The sequence below is a fragment of the Stenella coeruleoalba genome (assembly GCF_951394435.1).
Source record: "Stenella coeruleoalba genome assembly, chromosome: 8".
Taxonomy (NCBI): domain Eukaryota; kingdom Metazoa; phylum Chordata; class Mammalia; order Artiodactyla; family Delphinidae; genus Stenella; species Stenella coeruleoalba.
Genome location: NC_137154.1, coordinates 65676519 through 65703124, shown reverse-complemented (window position 1 = coordinate 65703124; position 26606 = coordinate 65676519). Strand labels below are relative to the sequence as shown.

Genomic DNA, 26606 nt, shown 5'->3' with positions numbered 1-26606 from the left:
ATTATCATAAAAATGGACTATGAGTAAACAGATGTGCTACTAATGAAAATACTAATTTAAAACATTTGCAAAGTGCTTACTATATGCCAAGCATAAATTCAGAATGATTTAGATGATTTATATTATTAAAGGATTATAGGGTTTTTTTGTTTTGATTTTGTTTTTGTTTTCTTTTTGCGGTACGCGGGCCTCTCACTCTTGTGGCCTCTCCCGTTGCGGAGCACAGGCTCCGGACGCGCAGGCTCAGCGGCCATGGCTCACGGGCCCAGCCGCTCCGTGGCATGTGAGATCTTCCCAGACCGGGGCACGAACCCGTGTCCCCTGCATCGGCAGGTGGACTCTCAACCACTGCACCACCAGGGAAGCCCAGGATTATAGTTTTATAAGGATAAATAATATTGTTAAACCCTTTTTATGGGTGGGAAAACAGATTTAGAGAGAGTACATAATTTGCTAAAGTTTGCTTAGCTGATGTATCCTGGATTCAAATCCAGGCATTCTGACTCAAAAACTTATATTGTTATACTTTTTTTTTGGAGAGTTCGGTACTTCCAAGGATTTGGTCTTAAGTTTTTTTAGAGAGGTTAATATCTTGATTTATCTGGAATTGTTCTCTCTTCCTCTCTCTCTCTTTAGCTATAACAGATGAGAGAAAAATATAATAATTTGTTAGTATAATTAGTTATGCATTCTTTTGCCTTTATGTTGTACTAAATTAAAACAGAAAATCTGTTTCTTTGTAATTCAAAGTAGAGTTATTTTTCAAAGTTTCAGGAGTTCTAACAGGCTTCTGAAGTTAGAGAGTATTAAGAGTCCTTTCTCCATTTTTTTGGAAGTAAAAGAAGGTATATTTAAAATTTGATTTTACTTCTGTAGAACAGGGGTCATAAACAGAAAGTGACTTTAATTTATGTAAAGAAATAACCAAAGACATCAACAGAATGAGTTAAATATAATCACTCTATTATACCAACTGAATTAATAGTTCTTTACGTATGATTGATTAAAATGAAGAAAACAATTATTAAAATACTGAAATAACTGTTGTGCAACAAATATATAATACTCTAAGCATTCTATAGTACACATTTTTTATAAAGTTTAATTTTTTTAATTGAAGTATAATTGGCAAATGAAATTGCATGTATTTAAAGTGTACAAGTGAATTAACACATCTATCATTTCACATAGTTTCCTCTTTTTTTTCTTCTGGTGTGAACTTTTGAGATCTACTCTCAGCAAATTTCAAGTATACAATACAGTATTATTAACTGTAGTCACCATGCTGTACACTAGATCCTTAGAACTTATTCATCTTATAACTAAAAGTTTGTAACTCTATGAAGTTTAATTTTTAATAAAACTACATAGATTATGCTTCTGGTGTAGGAAAAATTATTACTGATAAATCTTACAGCTTTCTTAAAATGGAACATTTCTCAAAATGTTCTTTTTTATCTTTAAAGGATCTATCTACAAGTAAATCTATTGAAGCTGTTATTTGTGCCAATGTTGAAGACTTAGACATATCTTTATTTATAAAATTCCTTGATAATGTCATTCTCTAGCTTTTGGTTATACAAGTAAAGTGCAGCTATTCAAAACAAGCTTCTTGAATTTATATTGAGATTTCTGTTAATGGTATGCTTTAGGTTTGAACAGAAAAGCACTATTTGTTGGGCATTTGCTTCTTTCTCTATCAATGTGGTAAGTACTATAATAAAGTGTGAAAGAACTATATAATATATGATACTTAGTTTCCCAGAATTAGTAATTGGTTTGACATTAAACAAAAAGAGTTGAAAGAGCTAAAGACAATTTTAAACTGCATATTTTCCAAGTGTAAACATATTTTATTTTCAAGAATTCTGGTGGCCTAGAGCATTGAAGGATCAATGTGGGCTAGAAATTTTAGAAAATTTTTGACTTCAACAATGAAGCAGTTTGAAATTGTCGACTGGTTTCCTTCTATAATCAGACTTCTGTAGTAAGGACGAACAATTGCTTCATATGATTTTCTAAAGTCAATTTTATTTTTATAGAATCTCAAACTTTGAAGGAAGCTCAAAAGATGATTTTGACCAAGAATCTTTGAGTCTCCCTACAATATGTCTAAGTAAATATATAATTGTGAAAAGCCCATTCTGTTTTTGGAAAGCTCTCACTTTCACAGTCATTTCTCTTTTGAAACAGAATCTATTTTACTTTAATTTCTACCCAATGATTTAAAAGTCTGTGACTCTGGAGGCCATGGAAATTGAGTTCTTCTCCTTCTTTAAATTCTGTTCCTCTGTTACTTTCTCCTTTGAATAAATTAATAGTTAATATTCATTGAGTACTTATCTTACTAATGGTTGATTTCATTAAGTCCTCCCAACAACTCCGGTAAAATTTGCTGTTATTATTATTATTATCATTATCATTAATATCATGCCTATTGTCCAGGTGAGAGAACAGGGGCACTGAGAGGTGAAGAAACTTGCTGAAAGTCATGGCTAGTAAATAGAAGAGCTTGGGTTTGAACCCAGGTATCAGATTCCAGAGCCCACGTTCCTAACCAGTAAATCAAACTGGCTACAGTTTGGCATGGCTTCCCTGTATCCCTTTCAAATCTGGAAACCAAAATTAAAGACGGTGTTCTTGGGGTATGCAATCTATATTGGCAAAGTGGAAGTCTTACCTTCTTTGCTCAAAATATTACAACTCAATATTATTTAAGATCCAATTATCATGTTCCACGATTATGCATGCCTTTAGCTTAACCTAGTTTTCATTCCTATTACCTATGTTTTAGATTTTTTTCATTAGGATAAGCAATTCTATTGCATGGCACCCTAAAAAACCCACATTTCATATATACTAAATTCAGATGTTTTATCAGTGTTCAAATAGATTTTTAAAATACATTAATTTTTTTTTTCCTAGGAGGTCAGTATAACATGGCAATTAAGAGCTACATCACTTAATAGCTGTATGGCCTTGCCAGATAATTTGCCCTTTCTTTTTCATCTATTTTATGGGATTAATAATAAAATATCTATATCAGGGTTGTCTCATGTTTAAATAAGTGAATGCAGCAATGTAGGCAGAATATAGATATATTCAATAAATGTTAGCAGGATAAAAAATTATACTGGTACTGATACTAATAACTGTAAGGAAGAAACTCCACATTTAATTTGCTGAAGAATCGTTTTTGTTTTGATAAAGACACTGCACTTTTGAAGAGCCCAGATTTTCCTATGAGCAAAGTAATTTGATAAACATATAACGAAAACTGCTTAGCAGATCAAAAGAATAATCTTAAAGGGCAACAGTTTTTATAATGTTGTTAGGTCTCAAAGGTTCAACTGATTTTAATGATAAAGGTTTATTTTGGGATTTGCAAGACAAGCCTTCTCCTGAGGAATTTTTTTTCTGATTTTTAACACACCTTTCTAGGAGGTTGCCATTTGTACACTGTACTAAAGATATTTCAATTCAGAAGACATTCAGAAAAAATTTTAAAAGCCAAAAATGTTTCCTCTTTCCAGCCATGAATGTAACTGGACGTTTCTTTCTTCATTTTCATTTGAAAAACTCATCAGGAGGCGAGATATACTGCCATTCTCACTTACTGATGAAAGGGTATTGGAGGGAAAAGCAATTATGAATGTCACAGAGTCTCAGCCCAGAGCCTAACCCCACTCCTTTGAAAGGCGTGTGGAGGGAAAGCATCGTAAATGAGATAGGGCACCCTTAAATGAGATAGGGCACCCTAGACTTTCAATTTTATGACAGTCAACGCTCCCACTGGCTTTAGCTCTCGGAAGTGTTGCATGGGTAGTAACTGTATTTTATTTTTCATTTACGTAAGAGAGGAAATATAATGTGAGAATTCTGGGAAAGAAAGGGGGAAGGTCCTTCTCAAAGGTGTAGATGGCAGTGAGAGCCAAACAATAGCGAATAACTGAGCCAGCTGGACTTCCCAGACTATATTTTATTACAAAAATGAGACCTGGATTATTCTTTTAAACAGAGCTTTCTGCCACTTGGGACTACTGCTGGCAAGAGTTCGTTGTAGAACATGATTTATATTCTGCTTGAATCATTTTTTTCAGAGAATTTAAAAGGAATGGTTTTCTAGGTGCATGTTTCTAAAAACATTTGTTCTTTAAACCCGAGGAACACAGTGAGCAGCCTTTGTCAACAATGACAATGAACCAGAGGCACTGTCAGCTTCATAGGTATTGAAACTCAAGAAGTTAACCCAGGGTAGACAAATACTTATGAGATTAGGCCTATTGTGTTGGTTTATCTTCCCTCTACTATGCCCTTAGGAGGAGAAAATTAAGAATATACTCTTGGGGGATGGAGGTATTTATGCAATATAGTTAAGTGTTAGAAGTTGTCGATTCCCAAGAATCTTCTCTTTTAGAAGCACTTGTACTGAGGGCTCCTTTTTGGTTTTTTTGTGGTTTTTTTTGTTTGTTGTTGTTGTTTGTTTGTTTGTTTTTGCGGTACGCGGGCCTCTCACTGTTGTGGCCTCTCCCGTTGCGGAGCACAGGCTCCGGACGCGCAGGCTCAGCGGCCATGGCTCACGGGCCCAGCCCCTCCGCGGCATGTGGGATCTTCCCGGCCTGGGGCACGAACCCGTGTCCCCTGCATAGGCAGGCGGACTCTCAACCACTGTGCCACCAGGGAAACCCTGAGGGCTCCTTTTACCCACACTGATGTGGAAGGAGGAGAGGCTTGTGGGATATTCCTACTGGGGAGAGGCACCAGCTCTTCTTAGAATGTCAAATGGAAACTTGGTGAAGCCAAGGGAAAGGAAGGCCCAGAAGCTGTATGTTAAGCCCAAAGTACAGAATATTAAACACTATATAAAACCTTAGGTAAAAGGGAGAAAGTCAGGTTATAGCTGAAGTTGTAGTTGAATAGTAGAAAATTCTCTGCAGTCTACCTCCATTATGCATCTGCGAGTTACAGTATGAAAGAGAAAAGAACATATAGCAGAGTGACGTATCCTAGGTAAATTATAGTGTTTTTGAGGGTAGGACTGTTTCTTACTTATCTTCATCAGTGGAATCCCTTTCATCATCAATCCTAAATCATCATTCACTCAGTGTTTGCTAGATTACATGGAACTGTATTAATTGGCTTTTAGCTAGGAATGTGTTATTCTTCTAGGCCCTTCCAATTTTCCTCAAATATTAAAGTATTACAGATAGCAATAAAAATAATCTGTGTATTTATTTAAATGCAGCTTGGATTACCATTTTGGGCCTGTCACTTATACTTAGTGTTATCTAGGTAATAAGTTATTATGGCAGCTGGAATATCAATTCCTGTGCCTGAAGAATTAACTTTTAAGTCTTAACTATTTTCGTTGTGTTGTAGACTGGCACATTTTTGCTGGAGATTTTTGTGTGCTTCTGTGGCTAAAAATTCTTTGGATCATGGAGGAAAGTTTTTCATCTCTTTTTATTTGTCTTCTTTCACATTTTTGGTTTTTTAATTTTTTACTTAAAATATATTGGGGGAATAAAATTCCTGAGGGATTAAGTCTTTGTTATGTGGAATTCAAATCCCCCCCATAATATTTACATATTTTCCATATGTTAATAAATATAGTGTTCTATACAACTATGATCTTTAGACATGTATGTGTTTTTTCCCATTTCTAATTTCCCATTCATAGGATTAATTTTCCTTCTTGTGTAAAAAATGATTTTTCTATGTAATAATTCCTGACTAAAGTCTTATGATTTATTTATTTTTGCTGATATTTTATCCTGAAAGCCAAGTAGGGGTGGGAATTGAGATCGTGCGGTATTTTCTCCCATAAGGAGGCCATTGTATAGACAGAGATGTGTAGTATATTTGAAGCATTTTCATGTAAATGAATTAATTTATGCTATGAGCTATGCTTACTAATGCATTTTTAATCTTCTAAACTGTGAGTTAACGTTCTCCCCAGTTTGAGGATAGAAGTAGTGAGCTTCAGCCCAAATACTTTCTCACATAATTTTAACCTCAGTGTTTCTCCTGGGACCTTATTTATAATAACAAGTGGTTCTGGCTAGAGGTACAGGGTGAGAAAGTTGGGGAGGAAGGAGAAGGAACTAGGGCTAAATTTATGGTAAAAATATTTTCAGTACATTAATGTTTTTTATGAAATGTGGAATAATCCTTTTCTCTCCCACTGCCCTTTTAGCAAAGCCTGAAAGCAGAGGAAATAGTAACAAATATTAGATGCTTACATATTTTTTCCTTCCCAAGAGATCAAAGTCCTTTCCTTTATATACCTGTGAAGTAGAGGGTAACAGGCACTGTCTCTCGCTTTCAGCTGAGAAAACGTATTAAAATGACCTATTTGCCTTCACACACTTAGGGAGGGTTGGGATCTTGACCCTATGTCCTTAGACTCCAAGGCTTTGTTTTGCCAGCTGCATTGTGTCTGTGGCAGGGTGCTTAATTGCAGGGCTCACTGCAAAATGAAAATGCGGGGCCCTTTGATAGAAAATTATTAAGCATTTCAAGATGATGGCAACAGAGCATTGAACCAATTACAGTGCCTTTCTAAGATCAGGGTCCCGTGAGAGCACACAGTTCACACACCCATGATGCTGGCCCTGTTTGTGTTGCCCAGTCTCGTACCTTGGGCATCACCACCAGCAAGAGCTAGACACAATACATGCTCCACTCAAGCTGCAGGTTGCGAGCACACTCGGCTATCTGTAGCAAGAGCCCAGCAAAGAATGCAGAGGCAAGTATCTGGCAAGAATCTGGCTAGACCCGACAAAGTGGGGGCGAGAGTAGAAGCTTTGGTTGGATGGGTATCTGAGGCTTAGGGTTTCCCTGAGGCACGCTGGATCCTTAGTTTAGGAAACACTCTATTTCTAGATGCTGCTAACAGATAGGATTGACTCTCTTGATGACTTGTCTACCTAGGTTAGGATGGGCTCAGGTTCAGGGCAGGGCTGAGATCTCAGGTTGGACTTTGCAGTACTCAAGGGTGAAGAGGGATGCTGTAAGTTGCAGACCTGCAAAGTTGAATGAACACACATGGTTTATTGCTATTTAATGCTATTCCCTGCAAAGTTGAATGAACACACGTGGTTTATTTTACTAAATGCCATTTGCTAAAGTCTAGACATCTTTACTGAAATCAGAATGAGTTCAAACTAACTTCTGTGTTTGTTAAAACCGGGTGACTCCTCAATCACGTGTTTCAAAAATAACCACAAAAAAAATTATTTATATACTTCCAGCCATTTATTAATCCATTCAGTGAATATTTATCGAACACTTGTTACAGATTATAGGCACTGTTCCAGACACCAGAAAAATAGAGGCACAGGACAAATCTTTGACCTTAAGTAGTGTATATTCTAGTGGATTCCTCAGAATCCAGTGAATTCCAGTGGGTTTTGCAATATTGAATTTGGATGTATTTTCTTAAGCTCTTTTTTTGTACTTGAAGCAAAGTAAAAAGAATGGTCAGAAACAAGTTGTTATATTTTTTCTGTAAAGAAAAGAAATATTTTGTATGTTATAGAATACAAGGTAAAAAATAGATTCCTCCTGGGACAAGGATTTTTTTCTCCACTTTAAAAAAGGATTAAAATCACCACAAACATAAAGGTCTCATAAGCAACACTGCATTTGTTAAGAATGTGTAACTTGCAGTTAAAGTAGAGATGATTTTGTGATTCTCTTTTTGGCAGGCATAGTGTTTTGTAATATTTAACTTTTGCCGTAAAAAGTTCTTATGATTTCTATGTTTTAACCTGGTAGGATTTATTCTGTGTACTATATTATTTTCTATGACTTTGTCACAGCCAGGCATTAAAAAATAGTGGTATAACTATAATGCCTAGTGAGGAAAAAAGGAAAGAAAGAAAGAAACCTATTTTGTGGAAACACTGTTGAGTGTTGCAAGCACATCTTGAAATCCTTATGAGTACAAAAACAATAGTGTCCACAACCATGTGTTTTGATACACCATAAAATCCTTGATCTCTCATGATTGAAGGATGCTAGACATTCCAGAGATACTTCAAAATCTCTCTTTTAGAACATAATGCAATATACCTAAAATAAATTAGTAATAAATGTTCCTATTCCCACATAGGCCATGTGCCTCCTTCCCCAACTCCCTGCCACATCACTGTCTTAACTTGGCAATATTCTCTGCTTACCATTCACTAACGTCTTTTGCTTTCACTTTCAAATGGTTTTTCATTTAATTAGGAAAGGTACAACAATATAAGAATGTTCCCTTTATTTTATTATTATTATTTTTTTTTGCGGTAGGTGGGCCTCTCACTGTTGTGGCCTCTCCCATTGCGGAGCACAGGCTCTGGACTCGCAGGCTCAGCGGCCATGGCTCATGGGCCCAGCCGCTCTGCGCGCGGCATGTGGGATCTTCCCGGACCCGGGCACGAACCCGTGTCCCCTGCGTCGGCAGGCAGACTCTCAACCACTGCACCACCAGGGAAGCCCTCCCTTTATTTTAACTTTTAGATGCACTTGCTGTATTCAAACAAATTATGTAGTTATTATTTGCTTTTAAAATCAATTCACTAGAAACTCACTGAAGACTTACTACATGCAAGAAACTTGCAGGAGGGCTGATGAGATTTGGCAGTGAGTGTAGTTATAAGAGGGATATATAAATGCACAAGATATTATCCCTTCTACTAATTTGGGAATAAACAATGTGCTTTTGTTCATACTACTCCCTCATATTGGAATGCCATTTCCCTAGTCTCTAACATTAGAATCTCCACATCCTTCAGTTGCTTCCCCGTGAAGCCCTTTCCAGAATGTCATAATCAGAGTTCATTATCTCTATGTACTCTCCAGGGGTCACTATACGTCTATATAGCCTTACTCATTTTGGTTTTTAGTTGTTTTTGCTTTCATGCCTAATTATACCCATTAAAGTTGTGCTATTCAATTTAGATTAATTACAATGAAATAATATGAAAAATTCAATTTTTTGCCTGCACTACCACGTTTCAATTGCTCAATAGCCAAATGTGGCCCATGGCCACACAGCACAGATTTAGACCATTTCCACCACCACAGAAAGTTCTGTTGGATGGAAGTGCACTAAATTCTAAGCTTCTTAAAGACAGAGGCCATATCGTTTAAATTAATACGTTTCAAAACTTAAATAATAATAAATGTGAAATAGGTGTATCTCAGTGGTGATGTGGGGCAAGGAAGAAAATCAGGATTATTCATCAGATAGATACAGCTGTGCATTATTTAAAGTGTTAATTAAAGTGGGCTCTGTTGTATTTGAAAAGATTGCATTAAACTCTAAAGAAAGACAAGTCTATTATGTTTGCTGAAATAAATATAGGTACTAGGGATTCAAAGAAATCACAAAGACCACATGTAATATTGAACTCAGTTTTAACAAACGTGGTCACAGTGAAGTAACTGGATTAAAAAGATGATATCTGATTTTTATCTATCAATCTAGCATCTATAATATCTAATGTACATTCCTATTCAAAATCCTTCAGAGTGAAATTATTTTATGGACTTGAAATATAATTTTTAAAGAAATGTTATATTCTAGGGTTGCAAATTCTAAGCATTTCTTCAGTAGTACCAAAGAAATTTCTAAAATTTCTAAAAAGTTCTATACCAGTACTAAAAAAGTTTTATTTTTTACTAGTACAATGAAAAAGTAAGTTACTGCATTTATTTGAACTTAAAAAATAACATAAAATTATTGGTTTGGTAGAAATATACTACCTCCTTTTCCAGATATATCACCATGTAGAGCCATAAAGTTTATTCATTGCACACATTGGTCTTCAATTTCAGTATATTGTTCATAAGTAGAATGGGAATTCTGCAGGGGGAGCAGGTCTAGTACATGGGAAGGTGTATGGCCTTTGTACTCTGACTTGGCTACAGACTGACAGTGTGGTCTTGGGCAGATTACTTAACAGTTCTGAATGTTTTCACTCATTCTGAGATGGGGCTACTGACCTTTACCACACAAATGTATTATGAAGTTTGTGGAAATAGGTATTGAAGCAGCAAGCACCTGTCTGGCATGTACTACCTATCCTTCCAATACTAAGTTTGATACCTGCCAGTGTCCTTCCTTTTGAACCTGTCAGTATCTTTACCACCTAATTTAGCCAAAAAACCCAGAGATTCCATGCTTGATTTTTTTCTGATGAATGATATTTTTGGCTTCTTATCATTGTTTGCCCGTAGATCTTTTCTCTCTTATCCATGTTTCTTCAATGGCAACAACTACAATCTGAGACAAAGAAAAGACCATTTTAATGGGCATAGACAGAGGTAACCTATGCCATTAAGCTTGATAATAGCTTAAAATAACATAAAACTCTCAAAATTAAAAGGGATTTTAGAATATTATATGCTACTTTATACACCAAGAATGGCAACATTGTTTATTTGATTGGGCTGTCCTGAAGATTTGTACTGCATAGTAAAAACATTTGTCATTCTAAGGACCATTAGCACATGGGGTGATGCCCACTTGAATGCTGTGATGACTTAGGAGAAGGAATAAATAACATTTCTTTGCCTGATGTGAAGCAGCCGCTTCACACACACACACACACACACACACACACACACACACACACACACACACTCACACACACACTCACACACACACACTCTCTCTCTCTATCTGACCTAATTGCCAAGCTTTTGTTTGTTTTGAACCCCTTCCCTTAATGTCTACTTCTTTAACCAACTGATTTGCTATGCACGATATAGGTTTTTGGAGTGAGGGAGCTCAGGTTTCTGAATCCCATGCTTTGACTACTACTTAATTAATCTCTGACCTAAACGACAGCCTTGTGTTTCTCATCTGTGTAATGGGAATAAAAAGGCCTGGTATGTTATTTTGTTTTGAATTTTAAGTGGGAAATAGATGTTTACAAAATTCCTGACATACTTTCTTAATAAATATTGACCTTCCCCTCCCTTACTTTTTCAAAGGTATGTTGTGAGGATCCAATGATCCAGTGAACTAACATGCTGTATAGTAAGAGGTGAAGAGCTTAGAATTTGAGTCAGACCTGTGTTCAAATCTTGGCTCGGCCACTTATTAGCTGTGTGACCCTAGGGTATTAATTTATTAAAATAGTTTCTTAATTTGTAAAATGGGAATAATAATTTGTATTTCAGGTAGCTGTGGTGAGGGTAATGTGAAATGTATACAAATTGCTCTGGACTGGACCTCATGTCTTCTATACATTACTAAGCCCTTTTTTTTTTTTTTTGCGGTACACGGGTCTCTCACTGTTGTAGCCTCTCCCGTTGCGGAGCACAGGCTCCGGACGCGCAGGCTCAGCGGCCATGGCTCACGGGCCCAGCCGCTCCGCAGCATGTGGGATCTTCCTGGACCGGGGCACGAACCCGTGTCCACTGCATCGGCAGGGGGACTCTCAACCACTGCGCCACCAGGGAAGCCCACTAAGCTCTTATCAAATCACTCTACTCAAATTATTATTTGTGGTCTGAGTTATGTTCAGCTTCTCTAAAGATATCTTCTAAACTGGATTTTAAGTTTTTGGAGTGTTAGGGGCCAGATCTGACTATCTGTAGCACCATCTAGGATACTGCCAGTTGTATTATGCCAATGTTTGTTCAACTTAGCAACCAATAGAAAAAAATGATCGAGATTTTTGGCCTGCCCACCCATCAGCCACTACCCTTGGGATAGTTAGTAAGAGCAACAGTTTTGGGTAACTCATTACTTGTAATAAAAGCTGCATCAAATTAATGGATTTTTCAAGTATTAAAATGACACAATTGTATTATATGACTAGAACTCTATAAAAGATTACTTTTATAGAGTTTAGATTACTTTTAAAGAGTACTTGGCTCACATTTATATAATATGCATTCATTTATTCCATACCTAGGCCATATCTACTGCATTACTGAAAAGAAATGTGTGTGTGGTCTACCATGGATGTTATGTAATACAGCCACTACTTAGATTCTCCTGACATGTTCTCTGTGCTCTCCAGTGACTTCATAATGACTGGTTTTAGGGAAGAAAGTAAAATAAAGTGAAGAGAGAAAGGGAATTGAACATAAATAAAAGGGGTAAAAGGGAGAATGATCAGGTTGAGTAGGTGGTACATTCCACCAAAGACTACCTTAGTCATTGCTAAGTCATTGACCTATTTAGTGTCAGTTTTCTTGTTATAGTTTTTGTTGTTTGAAAATATCATCCTTGTAATATCATTTGTAAAATTATAGCCGTGGTGAACTTAAAGATGTACTTTTTAAATGTACTAAAATTGATTGTTTGGGAACATGAAGGGTAATTTAAAAACATACTCAGACAACGAGGAAAAATAATTTTGGAAACCAAAATTTTAATATCTCAAAATTAAAATAAACATTTTCAATGCTTTTCAAAATCTTACTTTTTTCTTCAAGATTTGCTTATGCAAAAAAATTTTTTTTTAATATAATCTACGATTTCATGCACTATCCCTGTGAGGTAGATCTTACTTAACTCCTTATAAGAAATAAAGAGCACAGAAAGTTGAAGGGTTATCTTAAATCTCACAAAATATGAAATAATAAGAATGGGATTTTAGGGTTTTAAGTTCTCCTTCCTGATTCATTATTTTGAGCCTTTTATGTGGTCCTGTTTATGGAGAAATTGAAAAGTAAGCAGGTTTAGGGCCTGATTGCTGTGTATTGTTTTCAGATCACAGGAGATGCAAGCTTCCAGTTTCTGTTGTTATGTTTGTTTAACGTTTCTCTGTAAATCAACAAGGCTTGTTTTATCTAGTCTTAGCCAAATCAAGTATGATCCCCATACTTTTCCATTTGTGTTTGAAATTATAGTGAAAGTACTCATCATTATAGTGTTTATTGAAGTGAAAACTTGTATGTGATTGTATGAATGCCTAATAGACTTGAAGTAAAGGCTGTCAAATTCAAGAATATTTGGAAAGATTGCAAGTGTCTTCTCTACCATGTATTTGTGGCATTTGTGGGGGGGGGGTCTAAATTTTTTGATTTAGTTCCATAGTAAAGAATTTATTAAAAGTTTTAAGATTTCTCAATTGCTCTTAAGTAAGATATATGAGAAGCATTTTTTTTGGATAAATGCTGTGTAAAGTTAACAAGAAAATAAGGTTATTTTCTTGTACTCTGTTCTCTGATTTCAACCTCTTTTTCATCTCCTTGTTTTTATTTTTTTCTTAAATTTAGAGGGCTGCTTAAGTATCAAACTAATTTAGATACGCACCCTCCTGGCTGCATCAATCTTAATGGAACCCGCTACCAGAATATTCACTTACCAGAGTATCTCTCAGAACATTTTCATGAATCTTTCCCTGGAGGATTTTCAAAACCAGATGAGCTTACCCAGAACACATTTGTGAAGATTTGTGTGGAAGAGCCCAGGTTCCAAGCTAATTTTCCACAGGTCAGATTAATTCTATGTCTTTAATAGTCTCTGCAAAGTCCATGTTTCCATAACAATTGATCAACATTGTATTTCGACATGTTTTTGAAGGTAATGAAGCAATTATTCTTGCAGAAGAGAATGTTTCAGGATGTTTCAATAGCAAGTTAGTACCTATTGTTTCATTATAGGCAGCCGACAGCTCAACGAGGAAGACCTATTATATTACAGAATATAGAAAATCCCTGCTTAACTGATCATATGGTCTTTGCATACTGTGGCACTGGTACTTGCCACAAGAAAGGTAGCAAAGATATTTTCCTTATGCATTGAGAAAAATAAGTTGAATAAGGAAAACAATAGTGAAAGAACTAGTACTACTACTAATAATTATTATGGTATATTATAATATTATGGTACAATATTATATATAATATTATAAATACTAAGCTGTAAAATCAATTTATTGAATGCTTAATATCATCTGCTAGGAACTATGCTAAAATATATTATATGCATAATTTCTTCAGTATTCACAACTCTTTGAAGTAATTAGTATCATCCTCAATTTTCTGATGAGGAAATTGTGGCTTAAACACATAAAATACCTTGACCAAACTCTACAGGCTAACACGTGGGAGAAGTAGAGTGTAAAACCAGGTTGTTGATTTGCTCTTAGAAAACTTCTTTCCCAAAGACCCAGCCAGTAGTTTGATAAAGGTCCTAATCTTCCCTTGTGGCCATGGGAGCTGTCCACATGGGTATTATGCCCTGTATTCTTTGTCTGTAGCAAGTGAAAATCAGGGAATAGTGATGTTGAATGTCTGTTTTAAGAAGAAGAAAGGGGGATCAAAAGGTCGAGTTTGTAGATGACTTTGGAGTGAGTGAGTGTTAGTCTTGTGTTTATTATTAATAATAACCCTCTAGATTTCTATTAGACTTTACAACCTTCATTGCTTTTCTGGGCTTCACACAATACTATATGTTAGGGAGGGCAGGTATTGGGACTCCCACTTTACTTGTGTGTGACCTGATGCTCGAATGGTGACTGCCCCAAAGTTGCAGAGCTTGTCCTGTGATGCTTACTCTTCACACAGTTTCTAACCAAATGTGAGGAAGAGGCATGCTTTGCGTGGAAGAATATAGTTCTGGAATAACTCTGTAAATAAGGTTTAAAGAAGTGACCATGAAAATAAGTTTGGGTTGGAGGCCTCCAGGTTTTGAGGGAGGTAAAGTATGCAGCTGTAAGAGAAAGGTTGGCTACACAGGTTACGCAGTTATCCTGGGATCAGGGTTATCCCTCCAGCACACATGCAAAATTGTCATGGTTTCCAAATTCTAAATATTATCTGCTATTCATATTACGTAAAAGTAAGTTGTGAACAACACATGTGGTATACCCATATTTAAAAATATGTGCATATCCGTATTTTACGTTGGGTATACATTTTGTATACGTACATTATGCATATACATTGTGTGCATCATCAATATCTATGGTTCTCATTTTTTTAACAAACATTGAACTGGTACATTTTTGTTAAAATCATCTTCAGATTTATTTGAGCTTTTACTTCCCTTTCTTCTCTTGTTAGATAAAGATATTGTATATATATACATTATATATTTCTGGTGTGCACAGAAGGATATATGAAACAACGTATGCTTACCTGTTAATGGTAGTTATACCCTTAGCAAGGGCTAGAGGGTAGGGTCTTGATATTACTTCCCCTTTTATTTCATACTTTACTCTTGTTTAAGTTGCAGCGAGCATCTGTTGTTTTTTACGCATTTTTCTTTACACTTTGTTATTTAAAATACAGATTAAAATATTATTACTGTTCTCACTTCCGCAGCACATATACTAAAATTGGAACGATACAGAGAAGATTAACATGGCCCCTGCACAAGGATGACAGGCAAACTCATGAAGCGTTCCATATCTTTGGCCATGTAACTTGCTTTGGCCAATGGGATGCTAGTGGATGTGATGTGAGCAGAGGATATGATGTGTGTGCTTGTCTGATTGGGCTTGTCCTCTTGTACTTCTACCAGCACCATGGCAAGAGCATACCTGGGGTAGCCACTGCTCCTCAAGCTTTGGTCCTATGATGTGACACATGGAACAAACACCCCAGTTGTCCTACAGATATGTTACCAAGAAACAAATGTTTATTATTGAATGCTAAAAAATATATATTATTACTGTATTATTACTGTAATGTGTCAAATAAGCAGTTGGGCAGGATATAAAGATTCTTATAATACGAGAGTTTCTTAAAGTGTATTTCAAAAATTCTCCGTTAGACCTGGCTTTGGATTTCTGGACCTTTGTGCCTGTATTGTGCTGAAAGGCTTTACAGGTGTATCCGGAGCAATAAACCAGTCACCATCATCTCAGTCATAAGTCATCCCTCAGATGTCATGGAAATCCGAATGGTCAAAGAAAATTTTAAAGCAAGACCTGGCCAGGTGAGTCAGTGTCCGGAAACTTTTAAAATACCCTTTATCTTTACATATTTTTTGAAAATTAACATCATTAGACTATTTGGATTTCTTTTCTGGTCATTTAAAAATTGTTTGTTGCTTTTTAGTATATTGTTCTACATTGTCCCAGTGTGTCTGCATTGGAAAACCATCCATTTACTCTCACAATGGTAAGAAACTTGTTTTTTGATTTTTTAATTTTTAGAATGAAATGTGTCTTTTTCTTTTTGTGTGTGTACACTCCACTCCATATCATTCAGACCTGTCACAATATCCTTAATGTTTAAGTAAGCCATCTTTTTACAAAGAAATATAATTATTCAGAAACTTTTAAACTATTTATTATTTTCTACAACTTTAAACTTCAGGAAATAGTATATTTAATTCATTAAACCTTGTTGATTCAAAATGCAGAAAATTTCCTGAATATTTGGACTCTTCCTTTTATGAATTATGTACCAAAATATAATATGTGCATGATTTTCTTTAGAGAGATTAAAATTATAGAAAAGGAAATTACTCTGGGTTGAGGTGGAAGCATAAGAAAATGTTCAGAAAAGAAAAAGCCCAGTATAATTGGCACCCAGGTTGTGTATGGAGAAAGGAAAGGAAAATAAGGTCAGAAAAATTAAATGGAATAATAATGAGGGGAAATCTAGCTAAATAACGGCATTATCAAAAATTGTTAGCCCATTGTTTAATGTTATTTTTTTCCATTATACAAATGGCCTGAACCCATTATAAAAAAGTAGACAATTCACAAGCATGTAAGATCACATTATAACTTTTCCTCATTTCCCCACTCCCCAGTCCTTTTCTTGAGTTTGACCTATATTCTTCCAGGTATTTTTCTGTATACTTTGGCATATATAGGTGTCTGGCATTTGTTTGCTGGATCCTTTGTTTTATCATTTTCTCTTTTTACACAACAATATGTCATGGACAACTTTCCATGTTACCGTATTTGTATATGCCTCGTTCTTTTTGATCACTGTATAATATTTCACAGTAGGAACATACTGTAATTTATTTAATATTCCCCATTGATGATAGAGGTTAAGATTTTATTCAGTTTCTAACAAAGGTAACTGAGACAGGGACCACATGTTTAAACTATATGCTAAGATATGCAAATAAAATTGAACAAATTATGGGGGAGGGGCCAGAAAAATAACTGGTGTCAAAGTGCTAAGGTTTAGGGATGAGGCTGTGCTGGGATTGGAACCGCTGTTAAATTTGATGTATTAGTCAAGTTGAAAACTTGGAAACCTTGGCCAAGTTACTTCATCTTTTTGTACATTCATTTCTTAGTGTAATATTGTGATAAAAGCAACAGCTATTCACACATTTATGAGTTTAAATGAACTACTACAAATAAAGTATGTAGAACACAGCCTGGAACGTGAAGTGTCAGGTACATGTCAATACATGTTAGCAAGTATTATGATTTTTATTTTCAGTGTGAACTTGTCCCTTGAGAACATGTACTTGTGAAGATGGCTAGGCCAGAAAATTTTGTATTTAAAGGATAAAACAAGCAGAAAAGAAGTGTCAAATGGTTAGAGAAAAAACAGAAGTTATTTATCCAATAGCAATTCTTTAAAAAGAAAGAGAATTTTTTGCTTCATTTGCTCCAAATTTTGCATTCCATTTGTATGTAGCAAATTTATTTATCTATTTATTTATTTTTAATTTGTCTTGCAGTTTTATTGAGATATGACTGACATATACCACTGTATAAGGTATATGTATATGTATAAGGTATGCAGCATAATGATTTAGCTTACATATGTCATGAAGTGATTAGCACAATAAGTTTAGTGAACATTTGTCATCTCATATAGATTCAAAATTAAAGAAGTAGAAAATAAATATATTTTCCTTGTGATGAGAACTCTTAGGATTTACTCTGTTAACAGTTTTCATATGTATCACACCGCAGTGTTAATTATATTTATCATGTTGTATATTATATCCCTAGTACATATTTATCTTATAACTGAAAGTATGTACCTTTTGACGGCCTTCATCCACTTCCCCCTCCCCATGCCCCACCCTGGTTCCCCTGGTAACCATAAATCTCATCTTTTTTTCTTTTTGAGTTTGTTTGTGTCTTTATTTACTTTTGAAGTATAATTGACCTACAGCACTATGTTAGTTCTTGTTACCCATCATAGTGATTCGATATTTCAGTATGTTTCTAAACGATCACCATGATAAGTCCAGTTACCGTCTGTCATCATACTAAGATATGACATAGTTATTGACTGTATTTCCTAGATTATTAATTATTGAGGAAATGTAGTTTGGTATCTAGTGAAATAATTAACAACATTCCATTTTATCAAGAAAGATGGCAACATTGGCCTACCTTGGAGACAGGTATAGTATAGTAGTTTATAGTCATTATGGTAGTTTACAGTAGTTATAGTATATATATATATATATATATATATAGTATATATAATATACATATAGTAGTATATATATAGTAGTTATAGTAGTTTCTCCAATAGTGATGATAGACACCCTTTCATCTGGTGCTGTGTGGGCTGCAGGTGACAGTGAAAGGGGAAATGTGTCACCATGAGTAACAGTGGAAACTTAGTTGCCCTCATGAGATATAAAACCAACAGGAGTCCTGAGGCCATCAGGAGCCAAGTAGCCATGTCACACCCTTCACTCCTGTAGCACATGCACACCCTACAGGGTGGCTGAATAAGATTGCCCACATCCTATTAGGACAGCAGGAAGCTTGGGGAGTAAATCTGATCAAGAACCATTCAGGTGTGATGTTTCAGCTCAGTCATGAAGCCATTTTCATGTGATTGCATCCACTACAGTCAGAAGCACTGTGCTTTAGTTCTGATAGTTGTAAGACATGTTTCTATTTCTCCGCATCCCTACATCCTGTAGGCATAAAGTTGGTAACATAAAAAGAAGGGGGAGAATGAAAAAGGGAGAAATACACAAGTAAGTTTGTCTTGATAGAGTAGTTTAGGAAGTTTGGCCCAATCTTGGGGTCATATGAAAATTACTTCAGAAATTAACCTTTCTTTGTGTTTGAAACTTTTTCCCAGGTTTATTGAGGTATAATTGAAAAAAGAAAATTGTATATGTTTAAGATGTACAACATGAGACTATATTTTGAAAATCGTTTCTTCATCATAGCATTAAGTAGAGAATATGGAATAAGAAAAGAAGGCAGTTGCTGAATGTCAACTACAGAGAAGAGAGGGATTTTTTATAAAAATGTTTTTCAACATACACAAAAGTAGAGAGAATAGTATAATGAACTCCCACATTCCCATCACCCAGCTTCAACGACAAAAAAAAGAAGATTGTTTACTTTTGAGTATATATTCTGTCACTGAAAACTTTTATGTTCTCTCAAAACAGAAAATCCAGGAACTTTTCACCTGTGTTACACACTGAGTAGATGCTTCTAGATCTAGTCTCTTTCAGCTGGCCTAGAACTTTTTTACAGGGCAAAAGAGAAATAACATAAAGTGTTGTGTAGAATCTGAAGGGCTTTAAGCAAATGCTTTATGTGGCCTGGTCTGCTTCCTGAAAGCTGATTGGGGAAGAGCTGTGATAACCCTGTAGCTGGCTTGAGGCACGGATGGGAGGAAAAGAAAAGAGGAGAAGGGAATGTAGGGAACAGAAGAGCAGCAACTGGAAATAGGAGAGAGATCTAAGAAAGGGAGAACAAATTACATGTGAGGTCAAAGGTAGAAATATTCACACAAATGACAGGAACTTTAGAATTCAGTCCCAACTCTGTCACTTATTAGTTCTGTCTGTGAGTGGATCTCTGCTCTCATCAACTCCCAAATAGCAGTGTTTGGCTATGAATCAAAAGAAAAGATAGGGATAGCAGTCTAAAGATAAAACAAGCTAAAATGATATAAGAATTTTCTCAGGTACTTTACATTTTGTTGTGTGAATGAAGGACTATTTACATTCCCCCACCCCCACCCTGCGGAATCCTAAGGTGTAAGAATAGGAATAACAATACATTCTTCTTTTTTTTTTTTTTGTTTTTGCGGTACGCGGCCCTCTCACTGTTGTGGCCTCTCCCTTTGCGGACAGGCTCCCGACGCGCAGGCTCTGCGGTCATGGCTCACGGGCCCAGCCGCTCCGGGGCACGTGGGATCTTCCCGGCCCGGGGCACGAACCCATGTCCCCTGCATCGGCAGGCGAATCTCAACCACTGCGCCACCAGGGAAGCCCACAATACATTATTCTCGGAGAAGGAATATTGGTTTAGTGACTACTTTGAGAAATAGGATGTACTTGGCTGGGTGGGGAGACGGAAGAGCTTCTCCTCACCTCAGTGAAGCGCTGTTAGGTATACAGTCCTCCTGAGTCTCCTTATGATCAGCTTCCTACAGCAAAGGACCATCACCCCGACTCTAAAGGAGGTCTGGTAAGTCCTCAGCACAAGGGCTCTGTGTCCAGTACAGGCTTGTTTCAGAAGATTCAGGGTTGGAGTGTGTTGGATGGAGGCAAAGAGGTTGCATGCCTGGGATTCTGTATCCATCATAGTTTTTCTTCTTTCTTACTTTCTTCAATTAAGAAAAGATTTTTCCTTTTTCCTTCTGCTTCTTCCAGGCCAGTCTTCAGTTCTCTTTAAGGAACATGGTTCTCTGAAAATTCTCTAAGAAAAACAAGAAAGAAAAGACCTAAAATAGTTTGGAAAATAGTGGTTAGTGTGTATCGCTTTAAAAAATTCATAGTTTCTCTTACCATATTACTGGTTTTAAGATGTTCTTTAATAAATAATCCCATTGAATTTTATTCACCCATTTATTTAACCCTTTTCTACTTTCTCACTTTTAGATCTTTGTCTAGACTAATCTCTTTGCCCTAGAAACCAACCACTGCTTCTTCCACTTATTCACTCTCCAAATACCATACATTCTCTTGACCTTTTCCTTTTATAAGACCCTGTATATTCTCTTCAGCAATTAGTGCCATTAAATTACCTGTTTAATACCTGTCTTCCTCCTAGACCATAAGCTCCAGGAACCCTTTCAAAGTTACGTTCATAGCACAGCATCTGGTACACGGAGTAACACAATATATATCTGTTGAAAGAGTGAAAAACGCTTAATATATAGTTAGTGTTTGGGACTTACCTTGAGAAATACTTCCTAGATGGATTGTCTTTTCTTCCCATCTCTCACTTGGAAGGTGAAGCCAGAGAAAAGGAAAAGCTAGAGGATTTAAGGAGAAAGAGGAAATACTTATGGCTGATGTGTCTCTCAGTCAAAGAGCAGGCTTCCAGTCAGGTTCTGAGTCTAATCTTTTTTTTTTTTTTTACATCTTTATTGGAGTATAATTGCTTTACAATGGTGTGTTAGTTTCTGCTTTATAACAAAGTGAATCAGTTATACATATACATATGTTCCCATGTCTCTTCCCTCTTTCGTCTCCCTCCCTCCCACCCTCCCTATCCCACCCCTCCAGGCTGTCACAAAGCACTGAGCTGATCTCCCTGTGCTATGCGGCTGCTTCCCACTAGCTATCTACCTTATGTTTGGTACTGTATATATGTCCATGCAACTCTCTCGCTTTGTCACAGCTTACCCTTCCCCCTCCCCATATCCTCAAGTCCATTCTCTAGTAGGTCTGTGTCTCTATTCCTGTCTTACCCCTAGGTTCTTCATGACATTTTTTTTTCTTAAATTCCATATATATGTGTTAGCATACGGTATTTGTCTTTCTCTTTCTGACTTACTTCACTCTGTATGACAGACTCTAGGTCTATCCACCTCATTACAAATAGCTCAATGTCGTTTCTTTTTATGGCTGAGTAATATTCCATTGTATATATGTGCCACATCTTCTTTATCCATTCATCCGATGATGGACACTTAGGTTGCTTCCATGTCCTGGCTATTGTAAGTAGAGCTGCAATGAGCATTTTGGTACATGACTCTTTTTGAATTATGGTTTTCTCAGGGCATATGCCCAGTAGTGGGATTGCTGGGTCCTATGGTAGTTCTATTTGTAGTTTTTTAAGGAACCTCCATACTGTTCTCCACTGAGTCTAATCTTTAAGGTCATGATGACTATTTCTCTTTAGCTGATAAGAGGACTGGGAAATGTACTTATGGTGGAGGTAGTTTGGGAAGAACCACCAAAGACAAAGGGAAACAATTTACTGAGAACATCTGGTTAGAGACAGCAGGTCAAGTTTTCACCTCCACTGCCCCATTCTCAGGGCTAACAGTGGAAAATTACTTGCTCCTAATTTCTGTTGCTTATGTGACAAATGTTATCAATATATCTTAGGTTTGCCTAGCAACCTGCAGGTCAAAATGGATCTTGACTTTGCAAGTTTTGGTTTTGTATTCACATTTATCCTTATTTTAAACATCCGTTTTTGTATGTTTTGATTATGTCATATTAAACCTCAAAGTGTTAATTGTTTTAGAAAGACTTATATCTCATAGATATTTTAAATTGCAACAATAGTTGGCTTCCAAAAGAAATTTTAAGACAAAGGAAGATTCTTCTCACCAGACCATCTGTGTACCATGTACTTTGTGTAGGCTTAGGAAATGGTTTATAGCCCTCCCACATTTGGGGGGATTGCTAGCTGTCTCACTCATACCATGCCCCAAGGGAGTCCCTGTTTTTGTAAGAGGGAAAAGAGGTGAACTGTACTGCTGCCTGGAAATGAATTTGAGTAAAGCAAAAACATTTCTAAGCTAAATTTTACATTATGCTATTATGTTAATTTACTGTCTTTTCCTGCCATTTCCTTCTGTTTGGCACTTACATGTAAAATACATGCTTTTCAAGCATTTTCACTGGATAGTTTTAAGGGTTCCTTTGAAATAAAACAAAGCAAAACAAAGTGACTTAGGGCTTCCCTGGTGGCGCAGTGGTTGAGAGTCCACCTGCCAATGCAGGGGACACGGGTTTGTGCCCCGGTCCGGGAAGATCCCACATGCCACGGAGCGGCTGGGCCTGTGAGCCATGGCCGCTGAGCCTGCGCGTCTGGAGCCTGTGCTCCGCAACGGGAGAGGCCTGCATACCGCAAAAACAAAAAACAAAAAACAAAACAAAACAAAACAAAGAGACTTCCAATATGCCAATTCCCACTAAAATTGTATACACATCCCATCTTTGTCAAGGATAATAGTACCCACTAATTAAATGCCTAAACAAACTTTGAAAATATTATATTATTTAGTTCTATATTTCTATGTGATGTGTACTGTTAACTCTCTATGATACAGAAAATAATGTGACTCAGAAATATTAGATAGCACACAACTAATTAGTGGCACAGGTGAGATAGAAACACAGACTGCCTGGCTGAAAGGTGTATTGTTAGCTATTCGGCCCTGTCTCTCTCATGCCTCACCACCTAGCCATGTTCAGGGCATTCATATTTCTAAAACTCCTATTGCTCTTAGACATACTTGTTGGAGTCAACAAAAAAGAATTACTATTTAAAGAGAAATTTATGAAACTATAAAAATGTATTTTCAAGAGAAAAATGAAGTTGAAAGTTTTATATTGCCCACACTACTAAGCTCTTCAAATATTGTGGGGAGTTGAAAGTCAAATTCCCCTGTTAGAAAAGTCTAATATTTACTTTAATATATCGTGTCAGTATAAGGAAAAATCAGATCTATAACATATCCATTGATCCCAGATTCAGTAGCTTGAATTTCACCTCATTTTTTAAACAGAGGTGAAGCTTTTACAACTGAAAATAACAAAAAAAGTTGGTGCAAAGATAAGGTACAGAAGCACTATAATATTTTTCATAATTTCAGTCAAAGTAAGGCTAAGTTTTGACTACTGATTTAATTAGGAACTCAAAGGTTGGACTTTTCATTGCTTAAAGTGCTTCAACATTTCTTATACTTGACACTGACTTTGCTACACACGGAAGCCATGCTTATTTGGTGGGTGTTCCCAGAAAGTTGTGATTGTTTTCTGCAGTAACACTTGCATTCTCTCAGGGTGTAACCAGCAGGAACGTTTGCTGACAAAGGTTGTTGGAGATCAGAGGCTACTGTACTGTATTAGACCATAGATTTTGGAATCCTGAACAGCTGGGATTGGAGACCTGAATACCCCACTTATTAGTACTGTGACCTTGAACAAGATAATTAACACACTTACCTTTGGTTTACTTCTTTATAAAACATGGATAATAATAGTAACTTCTCTATGAAGCTTTGAATATGAATTAAAAAGATATAATCAAGCTAAGCAGGGTGCTTGGCACACAGGAGGTTCTCAGTTAGAAGTTGTTTCTGTTGTTGTTGTTGTTTTTCTCACTCCAATCCCACAATTAAAAAAAATTTTTTTTATTGGAGTATAGTTGATTTACAACGTTGTATTAGTCTCAGGTGTACAGCAAAGTGAATCAGTTATACATATATCTATGTTGTTTTAGTTTCTTTTCCCATATAGGCCATTACAGAGTACTGAGTAGAGTTCCCTGTGCTATACAGTAGGTCCCTATTAGTTATCTATTTTATATATAGTAGTGTGTATATGTCAATCCCAATCTCCCAATTTATCCCTCCCCCCGCTTCTCCCCTGGTAACCACAAGTTTGTTTTCTACATCTGTGACTATTTATGTTTTGTAACTAAGTTCATTTGTACCTTTTTCTCAGATTCCACATATAAGCATTGTCATATGATATTTTTATTTCCAATAATGTGTGGACAATCAAAACAGGATTAAACTGATTTTTTTTTTTTTTTTTTTTTTTTTTTTCTTCCTTCTCCAGCATGCAATAACTGACTAAGCTCTGGCCACAGACTGGTTTAGAAACAGTCATTTGGGGGACTGATGATTTGCCTCTTGTGGTTTACTAGCCCGTGGGATGAAGGATGTTTCAGGTTGGGTTTCCAGGGAAACAGACTGGGAGTAGAGATTTGCGTGCCAGAGGTTTGTTGGTTAGTGTGCTCAGATCAACAGCTGGTAAGGAGTGAGGGACCAAGGAGGCAAGGCAGAAGTTGAACTGTGATATAGTCTCCACAGAGACCTCAGCAGCTCACACAGGAGATCTACAGGTAAAATGGTAGTTCAGAGTTGTCCTGTCTTGAAGTCAGGAGGACAAATCTGTGTACTCCCAAATTACAGTCATTGGGTTTGACGCTTAGACATGGGTGGGGAAGCGTTTGTCTGTGGATGGCAATTCCTGGGGAGGGTCTCAGAAGTAGCTCTCAGCAGGCAGCACTTTCAGCAACTGGGAGATTGGGGAAATGAGTGTTTTAATACTGAAAATTGGGAAAAGGGAGAAGGGACGAAGACCTGAACAGGGCACCACAGTTTCCACTACACACAACACTTAGATAGATGTATTTAAATTTATATATTTATATACATTTATATACCTATAAATATATAAAAGGTGTATTAAAATATAGCTTTTGTGAGATAATTCTATTTTTAAAACTTAAACTTGAGACACATATAAATTCTAATAGTTTATCTAAAGTTATTGAACTTTAAAAATTTGTAGTCCAAACAGCAGATTTACTTGTTTCTTTGCTGTGAGGGAAGGAGGTATCTAAAACATAAATTGTTTAAAGGATCAAAAAACCCAAAGTAACACAATTGATGACAAAGTTGGAACCAAAATTCAAGTTTTCTGATTCTTTTCCTTCTTTAAACCTTTATTGACTTAAAACCTGGGTAGATTTTTCTTTTCTTTTCTTTTCTTTTTTTGACTATGTAGTTGATCTCTTAAAGTGTTTTCTAGCTGTGCTCTGTAATTACCAAACTTTGGATTTTCTGCCAAAACAAATGTATTAAGGTATGCTCTCATCTAATTTGATATGTAAATCACAGATGATTTTAAAAAGCCAAACTTAAGAAAGCATGAAACCTACTGTTTACTACAGAATGTAACATCTCTTTGTATTTAACTGAGGTAGATATTATTTATGTTTATTAATACTTTTCATGGATTCTCAAGTAAAGAATGCAGAATCTGCTCTTGTATAGCAGTAATTGATTGAAGTTTGCATAAATATCTCTGTATCCTTTCATTATTATTTTTATTCAGAAACACACGTGCTTTCCTGACATCTGTATTTTAAGTTGTATGATTCATTATTTTTAAACTTGGATAACCTGATTTCACATATTTTTCCATGAGTCACAGGAAAGTCTAGTTGTTAGTTTGTTATTGTCTGTACTTTTACATAGCATGCCTGCACTTGCCATCGTTTTTCTGATTTTTGTTTTTCATGTCTCAACCAGTCACTTTGGGAATAGTCCTTCCAGTTTTCAATGAAAACCAGACAAGAATGGCCATGGATTTCTCAAGACTGGCAAACTATTTTTGTTATTATTTGTTTAATTCCATGGGTTTAAATATAACCAGGAAGTCTGCATCAGTTGTTTTGATCTTGGGTCTTGATCTCATCTATTTAACTCTTAAAAATTACTTTTCTCTAGGGTTTCACAAATCTTTTGCTTGGACAATTTAGAAACTCAGCTGGGATGGATGATACATTAGCAAGGCAACAATGTGTCTTAACCATAGAGCAGGCACAGTGGTGGAAATTGCTCCAGAAGGTCACTAATGTTCAGGAAACTTAACAGGGCATCTGAATTCTCTGAAAATTAGACATTTTCTAACTGCTCTAGTTTGACTTTTTTCCAGGGGAAAAGAAAATATTCCTTCGGTGCCTAATGTGATC

General features: G+C 36.2%; 1 protein-coding gene across 2 annotated transcripts in view; it reads left to right on the top strand.

The window, feature by feature from the left end:
* NOX4 (NADPH oxidase 4) overlaps nucleotides 1–26606 on the top strand; it is a gene marked incomplete at its 5' end in the record, with an annotated part of 147344 nt that overhangs the window by 44806 nt on the left and 75932 nt on the right. For both annotated transcript variants that reach the window (XM_079930234.1, XM_079930233.1), the window contains 3 exons: nucleotides 13231–13447; nucleotides 15734–15898; nucleotides 16021–16083. In XM_079930234.1, coding sequence (XP_079786360.1) covers nucleotides 13231–13447; nucleotides 15734–15898; nucleotides 16021–16083 — 445 coding nt within the window. The remainder of the gene's footprint in view (nucleotides 1–13230; nucleotides 13448–15733; nucleotides 15899–16020; nucleotides 16084–26606) is intronic.